At 31.5% G+C, this 14,214-nt stretch overlaps 1 protein-coding gene across 1 annotated transcript; it reads left to right on the top strand.

The window, feature by feature from the left end:
* The first annotated feature begins 229 nt into the window (after positions 1 to 229).
* Positions 230 to 12,281, top strand: LOC114286997 (uncharacterized). The gene is made up of 9 exons (XM_028230229.2): positions 230 to 625; positions 1,312 to 1,480; positions 1,590 to 1,723; positions 2,285 to 2,397; positions 5,859 to 6,105; positions 10,366 to 10,521; positions 11,006 to 11,085; positions 11,188 to 11,237; positions 11,900 to 12,281. Exons 1-9 carry the CDS (start codon positions 230 to 232, stop codon positions 12,037 to 12,039), a joined length of 1,485 nt encoding a protein of 494 aa, XP_028086030.2. The 3' UTR covers positions 12,040 to 12,281.
* Positions 12,282 to 14,214: the final 1,933 nt, after the last annotated feature.

A 14,214-nucleotide genomic window follows, 5' to 3' on the forward strand; every position in this document is an offset into this window, starting at 1 on the left:
TAGTCAAATTCATATATACTATAAAATTCATTCAATTTTTTGTCACTTTCTATTAGTTTAGTTTTAAATACCTGTCAAGTAGTTTCAAACTTTATATAATAAAACACCTGTGCCATTCAAACTATTTTGTTTTGAATGGTAAGGGTTCTGGTGCTATAAATTGTGTATTTCAAACCAACTTTGAGGCTCAAACTAAAACTTTCTTGCATAATTTTTATAGTACTTTCCCATGAAGTCAATTGCTTTTTCATCAGGATGGCTTTCATTATCTCTTATAATTCTCTTAACCTCTGTTTCTGCAGTACCACATAATATTCCAAAACTCAGTGTATTTGACCGTACATCCCTCAGAGACCTTTCTGACACCACTCCGGCGTTTGTTTGGGAGGACTTGGAAACCTATTTTTACAACCAAACACTTGATCACTTCAACTACAATCCTCAAAGCTATGCCATATTCAAGCAACGATATGTGATAAATTCTAAGTATTGGGGTGGTGGAAATAAAAGTGCTCCAATCTTTGTTTATCTTGGTGCAGAGGCACCAATAGATGGTGATATACAATTCACTGGGTTTCTCCCGGAAAACGCCCCAAATTTTAAAGCTCTCATAGTTTACATAGAGGTACTTACCTACACATAATTTGTGACATTTTGGTAAAATTTATTTTGATCTTTTTTATTTATTTTAATTAAAAATTAGGCTTCTCTCTCATATATTAAATAAATTATATGGTTTAATCCAAATATGTGGGCCCATCATGTGGATAGTTCAATGATCTAACAAAAAATTGGATTAATCGATAATAATAGCTATGAATGCACGTTCGATTTTATGAATTTACTAACAAATTAATACAATGAAATTATGTGATTATAATTATTGAATTAATTTAATTTAATTTTTTTATGAATAATATGCACCATAGTAAATAATATTTACAAAATTGAACATCGAGAATAGCCCATGTGGTGGTCCCTATAGCTCAAATGTATCCTCTAATACATTAATGGAATTGAGAGAAGCTCAGATGCTTAAATTGTTAAATATCTGAAAAGTTAGTTATTTTGTAAAACTTTCCAAGTTTTGAACTTATTTTCTTTTTTTGGGTTAAAAATTTGGTTATTTTTATTATTTATTTATTTAATTAATTTTTATGCTGCTGTACATACCATGCATGAATGAAAGAACCATTGGAGTCCTAATTGCTAACTGTCTTTTGTATTGAAATGCAAGGATTGAAGATCCTTTTATGGGTCATCAAAAACTTTAAAGAATTATTAATTTTTAATTTTTATATATCTTGGCAGCACCGGTTTTATGGACAATCAGTTCCATTTGGACCAGTGAAAAAAAATCAAGGTTATTTTAGCTCAGCTCAGGCTATAGCAGATTATGCAGAGGTGATCTTATATTTGAAAGAAAAATTATCTGCACACTACTCTCCAGTTATTGTCATTGGAGGATCTTATGGAGGAAGTAAGTTATTATTACAATGTCCATATTTTATTTTATTATTAAATCCTATAATATACCTTTATCATTATTTTTATTATTTAATTTATCTTTTTTCATTAAAATTTTACAGTGCTAGCTTCATGGTTTCGGCTGAAGTATCCTCACATTGCTCTTGGAGCTCTGGCCTCATCAGCTCCCATCCTCTACTTTGATGACATCATTCCCCAAAATGGATACTATTCAATTGTCTCCAAAGATTTCAAAGTAAGTTTTTTTTTCTAAAAAAAAAAAAAAAAAAAAAAAAAAAAAAAAAAAAACCATGCTAAAGAGTTTTCAAACTATATTTTTGAAACTCATGTTGATCATATATATATTTTTGTAAAGCCGTATTTTGTTTATTATAAAAAAATTTCAAGTTACATTTTAAAAACATGATTTTATAAAACAACTTCAGGTTTGGTAAATAAATTTTGAAGAACTTGCATTTGAGAAATGATTTTTGGAATAAATTGCATCATTGATTCCTACAATTTGATACTCATGGCTCCAATTTCATTAATTTTAATGATATGTTTTGGTTTTTGTTACAGTGTAATCCTTTTGTCATAAGACCAACATAACCAATCGTCTTTGTTACTATATTGAAATAAAAATAAAAGTGTAGGATTAAAATTACAGAAGCAAAAGTGAAACCTCACTAAAATTAGTAGAATTAACGGTGTAATTTTTCCCTTAATTTTTTCGAAAAACCCTAGTTTGAAAAATAACCCGAATCTAGTTTTTATTTTTATTTCTTTTAATTTTTTTTTTTCTTTTTCTTTTCAGGAGGCTAGTGAGAGTTGCTACGAGACAATAAAACAATCGTGGTCTGTAATTGATGAAGTTGCTTCCCAGCCCAATGGCCTCTCAACCCTCAGTCAAAGATTCAACACATGCTAGTAAATTTGCACAGTCCACCTGTCCTTTGATTAAATTCACAACAAAATTTTGTAGTGTTAGTTTGAAGAAACTATTGGATAAGTATAGTTTCCCATTAAATTAAAAAAAAATTGAATAGGAAAGCAAGTATAGTTTGGTATTTTATTTTTTTGTCAAGTATAAGTTGTTTGAGATCAGTATTTTGTAATTTAAATAGTTTTGAACTTATTTTGAACACAACACATTTTTTAACTCGTTTTTTGTAAAAAGAATTTAAATTTGTGTTTTTAAAATATCACAAACAAAACAACCTTACTTGGATTTGTAAATTATGTAGATGGTCCTTATAGTTTATATAATGTATCAATTTCCTTCTTATTGTTTTTATTTGCTCGATTTTATCCCTTAACTTAACGGATTGTGTTATATTGATCTAATAAATAACGGTTGTTAGGTTTGATGAACCAAAAGTTGTCACGTGCTCAAACGATGTGTCAATTTGGTTCTTGTAGTTTACACGATGTATCAATTTGGTCTCTATTGTTTTAATTTGCTCGATTTTTACAGGGACCAAATTGACACGTCGTTTGAGTTTCCGTCCACCAAACCTAATAAGTGTTATTTATTTGACCAATATGACACAATCTATTAAATTAAAAGGCAAAATCAAACAAATTAAAATAAAATTAAAAAATGACTAAATTAACACATCATATAAATTATATGGACCATTTACATAATTTATCCTATATTTTAAAACTTGCATTTGATATATAAAAAAATAAAAAAAAAAGGAGAGGGGGGGGGGGGATTACATTTAACATCCCTGTATTTTACATTTAATTTGACTTTACCACCTGACCTTTCAAAAGTGACAATTGACCCTTCATACTTCCAATTAAGTCCTATCCACCTCATTTGTTAACCGGCCAGAGAGCTTGTTTGGGAGGAACATTTGGATTTAAATAGTCATATTAGATAAAATAAGTTATTTTAGTTAAATAAAATAAAATGTCATATTCAATCCATAATTATTTCATTTTTTCTCTCACAAAAGTCGAAAAAGCTAAAATATTTATCCCAAATAAAACTTTTTAATCCCAAATTAAAATAACTAAAAAGTCATAAAGTAAAAATGTCAATCCAGATCTCAAACAAGCTCTGAGAGTCACATGGTCCCTCTCAAAGGTAATATATAGTAATTCTCTAAAAAAGTCACATTTTTTTTTTTTTGATCTTTTTTTTGTTTGTGACGATTGTTTTTTTTATTAATTTCTGTCAAATTTTTTTGTACTTGTTTGGTTCACAAAAAAAATTGAAAATAAAACCTTAAAAAAACCTAATTTTTTAAAATTAAAAAAAAATAACTAATTTTTTTTACTATTTTTAATTTTAAAAATTTATTTTACTTTTTTGATTCATCTAATTGAGTAGAATTTAAATGTTTAAAATTTTTAATTTTTTTTTTTAAAGTGGCAAACACCATAAACACTAGGGGTGCAACTCGGGCGGGTTCGGTCGGGTTGGGGGTCTGCCCAAGCCCGACCCGAATTGCCCGAGGCAATGCCCAAGCCCGCCCAAGCCCGACCATGAACCCGAGCATTGCTGCCCAAGCCCGGCCCAAGCTTTGCCCGAATTGCCCAGATTGCCCGAATTGCCCGAATTGCCCAGATTGCCCGAATTGCCCGAGTCCAGAAACCTGTAGGTAGATCTAAGGGTAGACATAAAAGATACTAATCTAATGGTAGAAGATTAACCAAAAAAAAATAAAAAATAAAAATTAAGACAAACTCTTTTACTTAATAGAAGACTAACCAAAAAAAAAAATAAAAAATAAAAAATAAAAATTAAGACTAACTCTTTTACTTAATTTATATATATTATATAATTTATTAAATTATATATTATATATTATATTAAATTCAATTCGGGTTCGGGTTGCTCGGGTTGGCCATTGGTTCTGCCCAAGCCCGGCCCAAATTGCAATTCGGGCATCAAAAATCTGCCCAAGCCCGTCCAGATTACAAGATATAGATGCCCAAGCCCTAAAAAAACTCGGGCTGGGCTCGGGTTGCTCGGGTTGAGCCCGCCCGAGTTGCACCCCTAATAAACACGGCATTTCAATCATTCCCACCCTCATTTTTCTTCTTTCTTCTTGTTTTTACTAACTCTGCTTTATTTTATTTTATTTTATTTTTGTGTAAGAAAATAATATATATGTGTGTGTCAATTTCCGACAACACTGCCAATCAAGCACTCAGTTGGACAGTACCGGCAGAATAGATTAAGCCCAAACAATCTATCACAGAAAGATAAGAATCTTGCGGTGGTTCGTCCACCAGGGACACTCCGACGATCAAGTCAGTAAAATATGTCTCAAAGATAACCAATAGTGCTTAACTCACTAGACAGAGTATAAAAGACATACCTTACACAAATGGGGTGCCTCCCTTTTATAGCCAACACAATTCTAGTCTCAATAGAAACCTAACTCTGATGGACTTAGGATTACTACTAATCTTGGACCCCCAGTAAGATTAGGATAAACTCTCTAACAGTCCTATCTTTACCTAAACTGAAGTCTTCTCTCATTCTAAGACTCTTGTCCCTTATCCGCTTATCCTAGATTCCGGCATTTTTGCAGATAACCTCGGCCTAGCCGAGATAATCTCGTCGTCATGATCAGGCATGTGGCACCTCGGCTGGCACTTCGGTGACATCTCGACCACGTGTTGTCATTTAAAAATTATGTCCCCACAATATATATATATATATATATATAAACATTACAAAGTGCAGGGGCATAATACCCATTGAAAATAATTATGGAATGTGAGGATCGTATTGCTACAAGAAAAGAATTTATCAATACCCCTTGTAGAAAAAGTATTTTAAAAAAGTACTATGAATTTGGAATGTGAGGATCGTATTACTATAAGTATGACCCATATTATATCAAATTTAAATACATGCTATAAATTTAAATTTTGGTAATTTTTTTGCATACACAACATTTTTGCAATTTGAAAATCACCCCTTGAGGTCAGTTTGTTTGGATAAAAAATATTTTCCATATTATAAGTACAAATGGAAAATTAAAATCTATACAAAATAAACTTATGCAGAAGAAAAATATTTTCCATAATATTTTCAACCTTTAAGGGATGGAAAATACTTTTCAAATTAAAATTTTATCAACATTACCACACTTCTATAGTCACCACCACCAATCTCACCACTACTAACAATAAATTAGTTTCAAGCAAATATAGAAAAAAAAAATATGTTACGTTTGGATCATCAATTTGTGTAAGGATTTAAAAATGAAAAAATAAAATAAAAATAGAATAACTGAAATATGAATATATTTCATCAACGTTTACCATTTCAAATTCCTACAAAAATTTATGATCCAAATACAACTTTAAAGAAACAGAGGGTATTTAATTCAATATCTGTCATTACATTTTTTTTTTCCCAGCCCGTTGAGCGATTCGTTTGAGCTGAAGGACTATTTAGACGGATTGTATTCGCGTGCAGCTCAATATGATAGACCACCAAGATATCCAGTAACGGTGGTATGTGGTGGCATTGACGGAGCACCTAACGGAACTGATATTCTTAGTCGGATATTTGCCGGCGTTGTTGCTGCCACAGTTAACAGGTCATGTTATGTGAATGGCCACCACAATTATTCTCGTGACCCTTATGGGGATTGGGATTGGCAAGTAAGTCAGTTTTTATTTTTATTTTTATTTTGTGTGTTTCTAAATTTTTTTGTAAATTATTTATAATTTTTTTGAAAATGAAAATAGAAATCAAATTAATTTTTCAGAGCAGATACAGACCCCCTCAGATTCTCACCCCCACCACCCCCACACACATGTGGGGGTTGGTGAGTGGGGTAGAAGAAAAAAAAAAAAAAATTTCAACCAATGAGAGGCAGAGGGGGTCGTGGGGGTGGCTGCCAAAAGGGAGTCTATACTTTTTAAGAACTCTATAAATATAACAAAAGATTGTAAAAATAAATGTTACGAAACATGCTCATAGTAATCCTATTTTAATTTTAATAAAGTAATAAGACTCATTAATAAATGTGCATGAGACTCACTTATGAAAAAAAATGAAATCCAACCTGGTACACTAAAGTGGATTGGACTGTCTAATTTGATGGGTAGATGATTCATTCTGTTTAATTTTTTTAGGTCTCATCATATAGACATTCATGACCAAAAAGTAAATTGATTTAAAAAATATGCCTTCTATTTTTGTAGAAAAAGTTATAAAATAATTATGGGATTATAATTGATATTTTTCAAAAATGATCTATCTATTAAGACCTAAAAAGTGAATACGACTAACATATTTCAAATTTTGAATAATTTTAAAGTATTTTTTGATGTATGCAGTAACATTGTCCCCAAAAATATGCATTTTCATATTTTTTTTTCTTGAAATAATAAAAATATAATCGAATTTAAAACCAAGTGTGAAGATAATTTTAATATAATGAAAACTTGACACGACTTTAAATGGGTAAAATAAGTTTAGTGTAGTTTATGTTATCCATAATCATATTAAAACATGGGTTGGGAAATAATTATATGTGTAAAATTTATTTTTACCCCTATACTTTACCTTGATTTTCAATTACACACTCAGATTTTGAATAATTTCAATTTACGCCAAAATTTTTGAAATTGTATCAATTTTGCCCCTGCCGTCAAATCTAAAGTGGAAAAAGTTTTTTAAAAAAAAATTATACTTTGGCCCTAAATTTCAAAAGAAATATGCAGACCCGCCCTCTTCTACCACCAAACCACCATTATCAACCACCACTTCAAGCCCTTCTATTTCCTTCCTCATACTTTTATTTCGCTTCGTTTTTACGTCATTGGATTCATCTCACGGCTCAATTTTTGTATCACTTCTCGCACGTCTTATTCTTCCTCTTTTTGCATGCTGTTGGAGCTCTAAAAGTTGATAAAGAATATAAAACTTCTCTTTCTGTTGTTGATTTTTCTTCAAGCCATCTTTCAGACTTTATATCTTTCTCGATTCTTGACAGTTTTACTTCATTGTTTCACCATTCTCTTCACCTCACTTCCTATTTCATTCTACATTATCTTGCTTTCTCACTTCTTCATGTAATGGGCAGTTTTGGTATGCCGAAAGTTGTCTGAAAACTAACTTCAAAAATTTTGAAATATTCATCTTTTGTTTTTTTTCTCCTCCATCTTCCTCATTCTTCTTCTTCTTCTTCTTTTTCACTTATAACATGATGTGAAACATAGTTCTAGGTGATAACGAAGTTGGTGATGGTGGTGGTAGTGGTCCGGTGATGACAGCAGAGTTTGCAGTAATGGTGGTCATGGAGCTTGATGGTAGTGGTAATGGAACTTGGTTGTGAAGGAGGTGGGTTTGGTATTGAAGGATGGCAGTGATGGTGATGCTCATGGTGGCGATAATGGAGTTCGGTAGCAGTGAAGTTGCTGGTTCGGGTGGTGATATTGATGAAGTTGATGAAGTTAATGCTCATCTTATCTATATATATATATACAAATCATCTATATATATATATATCATTTGGGGTGTATATATATAAATATCATCTCATCTCTTCATCCCTTCATCAACTTCACGTATATGTATATGTGTGTATATATATATATATCTATGTTTGTGCTATCAAATCAAGTGGGTGTTTTTGGTTGATGATGATCACTTTAGTAAGCGTGTGTTGGGATTTCGTGCAATTAACTAAGGGGGTTTTGTTTGATTTAGCAAATGGGTGTGTTTTGTTGTTGATATTTATAGTGTATGCAACATAATTTATCTAGAGATGACTAGGATTTGGAAGAAATGTTGGTTTATTCACTTTACCAATTGGGTTTCTATTTTTTCTGTTTTTGTATTTTTCTCATTTAAGGAGGTGATTTTGCTCTGATGATGGTGGTTGTGTGTAAAGTGTGGGTTTTTGTTCATTTTAGTATGTGGGTTTTTGTTCATTTCAACAGGAGGGTGAGTAGGTTTGCGACAATGGTGTTGTGGGGGTCGCGGTGATGTGAGTTGCCAGAGAGTGTGCTGGAGAGGGTAAATTTGGGTAGGAAATGGTGAGTTTTCATCTTTCTTTTGAAATTTGGGACCAAAATATATTTATTTAAAAAAAAAATTGTTTTAAATTTGATGACAAGGGCAAAATTGATACTGAAAAACCTAAGTAATTCATGATTCGAAATAAACTGAATTGCCACAATTCCCAAACGAACAAAACTAGTAATCTAAACCATCTAATACATACGAAAGTGATTTAGATTATTGTTTTACAATTAATAATCGACACAAACGATTTTAACTTGAAAAAATTACAATTGGAGCACCTCTATTTGTGATAAAAAAAAATACAAGCGAAACGTCACTAATCAATCCATTATGAAGATAATGAAAATACACAAGATTAGCAACAATTACTCAACACACTGAAGAACTGTCTTTCACCACTTGCGTCTCTTTCACCAACGCTTTCGTCTCTTAATTGATTAGGTTGATGCTGAATCCACAACACCCACATCGAGTCCACAACAAGAAGCCACTTTGAACTCCTTCAAAGCCTTCCCGCTCAAACCTTCAGAATCCACTAATCAAACTCTCTTTAATTAGAAGAATCAAACAAACCACTTTGATGTGATCAACTTAACTCATGTGATGCGATCAATCTCACAAAGACATTAAGGGAAACAAGGAAAAAAAAAAACTCCAGAAACAAGAATAAAATCTTAGGTTTTAGATTTGGATGTCGCAACCCTAAAATTTGTCTTTTGCGTAGCTTTATAGAAAACAAGGTTGTGGTGATCGCTCGAGTGAAGAAATTGTCGTTCGGGCAATGTGTAGTGTACACGGAGAAACCATAAGTGCCTTCGCCCGAGCGATAAAAAGTTCGCTTGAGCGCAAAGTCAAACATTCCAATATTTATGCAAGCATGACTAAACTACTGAAAGACAAGATTCTTCGCTCCAACCACCAATGTTGTGCTCAAGCGGGCCAAGGAAAAACAAAACACTGAAATACAATTTAAATATGTTTGTTTGCAGAATTGATAACACAAAGAGACCTAACAGATACGATTTCAAAAACTTTGGTGGTAAAATTAAAATTATTCAAAGTCTGGGGTGTAATTGAAAATTGTGAGAAAATATAGGGACAAAAATAAAATTTTCTCAATTTATTATTGATGCAACAATCATTCTATTTGGATTGGGTGATTTTGTAAGAAATGATAAGAAATAATAAGCGAACTATTTTCTTATAGTTAGTTTATAAGTTGAGTAAGAAATTGTTAAAAATGATGAGAAATGGTGAGAGATAGAACTTTCTTACTAAGTTTATTTAATTTCTCATGAAAGAGATTTGGTGAGAATGTAAAATATTTATAATACCAATATTGTCCATTAAAGTACAAAGTAAGAGAAAAAAAAAATCACCCTCATATTTCTCTCTTACATACATTATTTTTTTTACTTATCTAAATATATATATAATAATAAAAAATACAATCATTTTTTTTATTCTCACTGACTATCCACACGGAATGCAAAGGTCACTTTATTTTGTGTGCTTATTAGAATTGTGTGATATTTTATTAGTGAATAAAGTTTTACATGTGAATTGATATATTAATTAGTATACTAACAGAAAATATGAGATAATTTTATTAACTTTGAGTCTTTATAATTTGTATAATAGGTGAGATTCAAATTTTGAATTACGTTGTTATAACATGTGTTCATAATTTTTTTGTATTTTTTAAGATTTTTTCTACATATATTATATTTTTTAAGTATATTTATGTTAGGTGTGTTTAAAAATTTTAAAAAAATCACGTACAATATTAAAAAAAATCATTAAACACATTAAAATTGTTTTCTGAAAATCAGAATCAAATTGCTATTTAGTTGTCTAATTGAAGATTATTGATTTTATTTACGTAGACATGTAGTGAGATGGTGATGCCCATTGGCCGAGGTAGCAACGATACAATGTTTTTTGCATGGCCTTTCAATCTAACCAGCTTCACTGAGGATTGCGTAAGATCTTTTGGGGTCCCACCTAGGCCTCATTGGGTCACAACCTACTATGGAGGCCATGTATGTCTTCTTCATTCTTCTCTATTTAATTTAAATAATTACATTTATTCTTCTCTATTTAATTTAAATAATTACAAATAAATGGTAAATATTATAAATATTAATAATTATAATTATAATTTTTTTTATTAACATATAATAATTTTTAAAAATTAGCCCTAAATGGTGATTCCCTGTTAAATTTATTACTATTTTTTGTGCACTATGCAGGGTGATTCAATTTATACCGTCATTTTTCTTCATTATACTTTCATTTTAATATTTTTATTACAATTTTATTCTTACATAAAATTACATTTGAGCCCACAAATCCTAAAGCTCTAATTTCTCTTCTCACCCCCATATCGAAGATAGTCATTGTTGGCTATATTTGATTGATAATAAATTTCTTGCACTTGTCAAAGAAAAAAAAAAATCAGAAAAAAATGATACTTTCCTTTGAATGCGTGTGGAAAACTCACATCTTTTGAAATGCAATTTGTAGGATATAAAAGCAGTTCTCCAGAGGTTTGCAAGCAACATAATTTTCTCCAATGGCCTAAGAGATCCTTACAGCTGTGCAGGGTATATGTGAAAAATATGCCTTTTTACAAATAAGAAGAAAAAAATTGAAAGAAAATTACCTGGTTGTCCCGAGTTTAATTCTGTCTTGATAAATAATTGCAGGGTGTTGCAAGACATATCAGAAAGTGTTGTTGCAGTTTATACTGTTAACGGTATGTACTCATCTATATCAATCGGTACAATAAATAATGCCATACATATAATGGGTATACATTTGTTTGTTTGGATTTTGATCTTCTCCAATGAAGATAAAATGATTATAATAGATCATCACAATTAAAATCAATAATTTATAATTTTCTCTTATTATAAATTTTAAAACTTATCCTAATTGTTTTTCACTTTTAAAATACAAATTTATGGATATAAATTTTTCAGCCATTGATTATAAAATGAAGATCTCCATTCAATTTATGAAATGAAAAGGATCTGAATCACTGCTAGTATAAGCATTTCACAAAATTTTTGTATTTTTTTGTTGTGTATGTATTGACACAACAAAATATGATGAAATACTATGGCTAAAATTATTGTCTTAATATGATTTTTTTTTGCAAACGATATACATGCAAATATCTACAAAATGAACAGATTAAATCAGTAGAGTGGAACTCGTGATGGCTCCATGTCCAATCCACCTTGATAAAACTTATAAATTGCAATCGATTTTCTTTTCCGATATGATGAGACCTATATGTATATATAACACATGTATGAGTTCACCAAAAAAATGAAAAGAAAAAAAAAATTTATTTGGCAATATATAATATAGACCTCTTTTCTCATATATATTTGATGAAATTTATCTTTGCAGGATCCCATTGCTTGGATATTCTTCCAACAGACAAAAGTGATCCTCAATGGTTGACAGATCAACGAAACACAGAGGTTAAGATCATCCAAGGCTGGATCGACCAATATTATGCTGATCTTCTATCATCTTCCAAGCATTAGAGATCAACAACTACAGGGGACCAAAATTATCAATAATCGAATGATAACTTTGAGACTTGCCAAAGACATTGTCTTCAAAAAAAGTCGAATTCGACCAAATTTTGGTCATTTTTTCATTTCTAGATGAAATTTAGAGTACATGTAATAACCCAACCCTCTCATATACTTAAATCCCTCATTAGGGGTGTGATTATATGTGTGTTTATGTGTTGAATACAAAAATCCATGTGCTAGTGTGTGAATTGTATGTCTATTAACTTCTATCTGTCCATTATAAGAAAATCTGTTGAAATTGTGTCCTTTAGACTAGAAATTGAAAGCCATAGGCGCGATAACCAAAAATTGACTTTACAGTTATGATGAGCATGATTTTTAGGACATAATATGAAATTTTGTAAAAATTTGATTCGTAATGAATTAATTTGATTTATTTAGTTTAAACCATTAATTAAGCTTGACCCTTGGGTTAGTAGGAATGGAGGGGCCTTATGAGCCTTAGAGTTAACAATTAGACTCAACAAAAACAAAACAAAAATATCTCCTGGAAAGAGGAAAAAAGAGAAAAGAAAGAAGAAAATGGGGATTTCATCTAGAGTTGAAGATTGAAGATTTGAAGGAGTTTAAGGACTCTAGCTTAAGGTATGTTTCTATCACCAAGAATACTATATATATTTTGCCCTAGTTGATTAGAATCAAGACTTAAAATGAAGCTTTGACACTTATGAAGGTTAGGGTTTATGGGTATGTTATGGTTGAAACACTTTCCATGGAATTGAACTACAATTACTTGATGTAAGAGTTGGTTCCTTCATTTAAGTTGATTTGAGTTGGCTTTTGTCATTTAATCTTATCTCTTGCATGCCTTGAATTTAGGTATGTATGTGTATATGTGGGTGTGTATGTGTATATATATATAAAGATGAAGAAAGATGGGAGATTCATAGAAATTAAGTGTTGTTTGTCCAATTAAAGAGGAGTTGATCTCATTGAGTTGTGTATCATGTTTATTATGTACTTATACCATGTTATTTGGAGGGAAATTACTTAATTTGAGCCTTGAAAATGTGTTTGGAAAGCTTGATTTTTAGGCATTTTCGGACTGCACAAACAGAGCCATAACCGCACGTGTGGGGCCCATGCTCGCATGTACGGGAAGCACAGCCGCACGTGCAGGAAGCACAACCGTACGTGCAGAAAACAGGGGAGGTAGAAGTTGGTTTTCTGAAATAAAAGCGCGTGCGGGCCACACGTGTGACACACCCTTCGCACGTTCGGGAAAGAGAGAAAATTTCTATTGTCTTTTGATACCCCTTTTGACCTTTCGAGCCAATTAATCTGTATATTTTATGCCTCCGAAACACCTAAAAATGAATGGGAAGTGAACAACAAGAAATAAAGATAGAAGGCAAGAAACTAAGAAAAATGATGCATTACTTATCAGTTTTTGTGTGAGATGTGTAGGTCACTCACCAAAAGAGACCAGTGCACGACCGAATCACTGTGAGTAATAGTAGTGTAAAACACTTATATTTCTTTTGATACGTTAGTGCGTGATTTTCTGAAATTATGTTATTCAAATGAACGAGTTACAAAAAAGAAAAAAGAATATAGAATGTAGATATGAGATGGGATTTATTTATGGTGCTATTATTAGGCCCGAGGTCGTTCTGCTATTATTGGGCCCGATGTTGTTCTGCTATTATTGGGCCTGAGGCCGTTCTGTTATTATTGGGCCCGAGGCCGTTCTGCTAATCAAAAAGGACATACATGAGTTATGTACATACTCATTTACATGCGTTAGTACATTACTATTATTCACTGAGCTTGACTCATTTCGTATTCATGTATGTTTTGTAAGTGGTCAACCCGGAGATCAACCCTAGGTCAGCTCTAGGAGTCTTTTGTTGGTTCATTCTGTTAAGGCTTCCAAGTTAAACCCTTTTGTTTTATTTTGGGGTTTCTTCTGTATATTCCATTTTGCTACGGATATAAATACATTACTAATATGTAAATGATGGACCATCCCCATTTTGTTTAGAGTGGCATGTCGTGGATTTATTGTTTTGAACGGTATATGTAAATGTGGATATATATGATGTGTGTGTGAGTGATTTTCTGACCACACTGCCCACCTACTAATCAACTGGAGAGCACCGGCAGAATAGATGGCTTCAG

The sequence above is a fragment of the Camellia sinensis genome, chromosome 14 (genome assembly GCF_055761805.1).
Source record: "Camellia sinensis isolate YWXY chromosome 14, ASM5576180v1, whole genome shotgun sequence".
NCBI classification, from domain to species: Eukaryota; Viridiplantae; Streptophyta; class Magnoliopsida; order Ericales; family Theaceae; genus Camellia; species Camellia sinensis.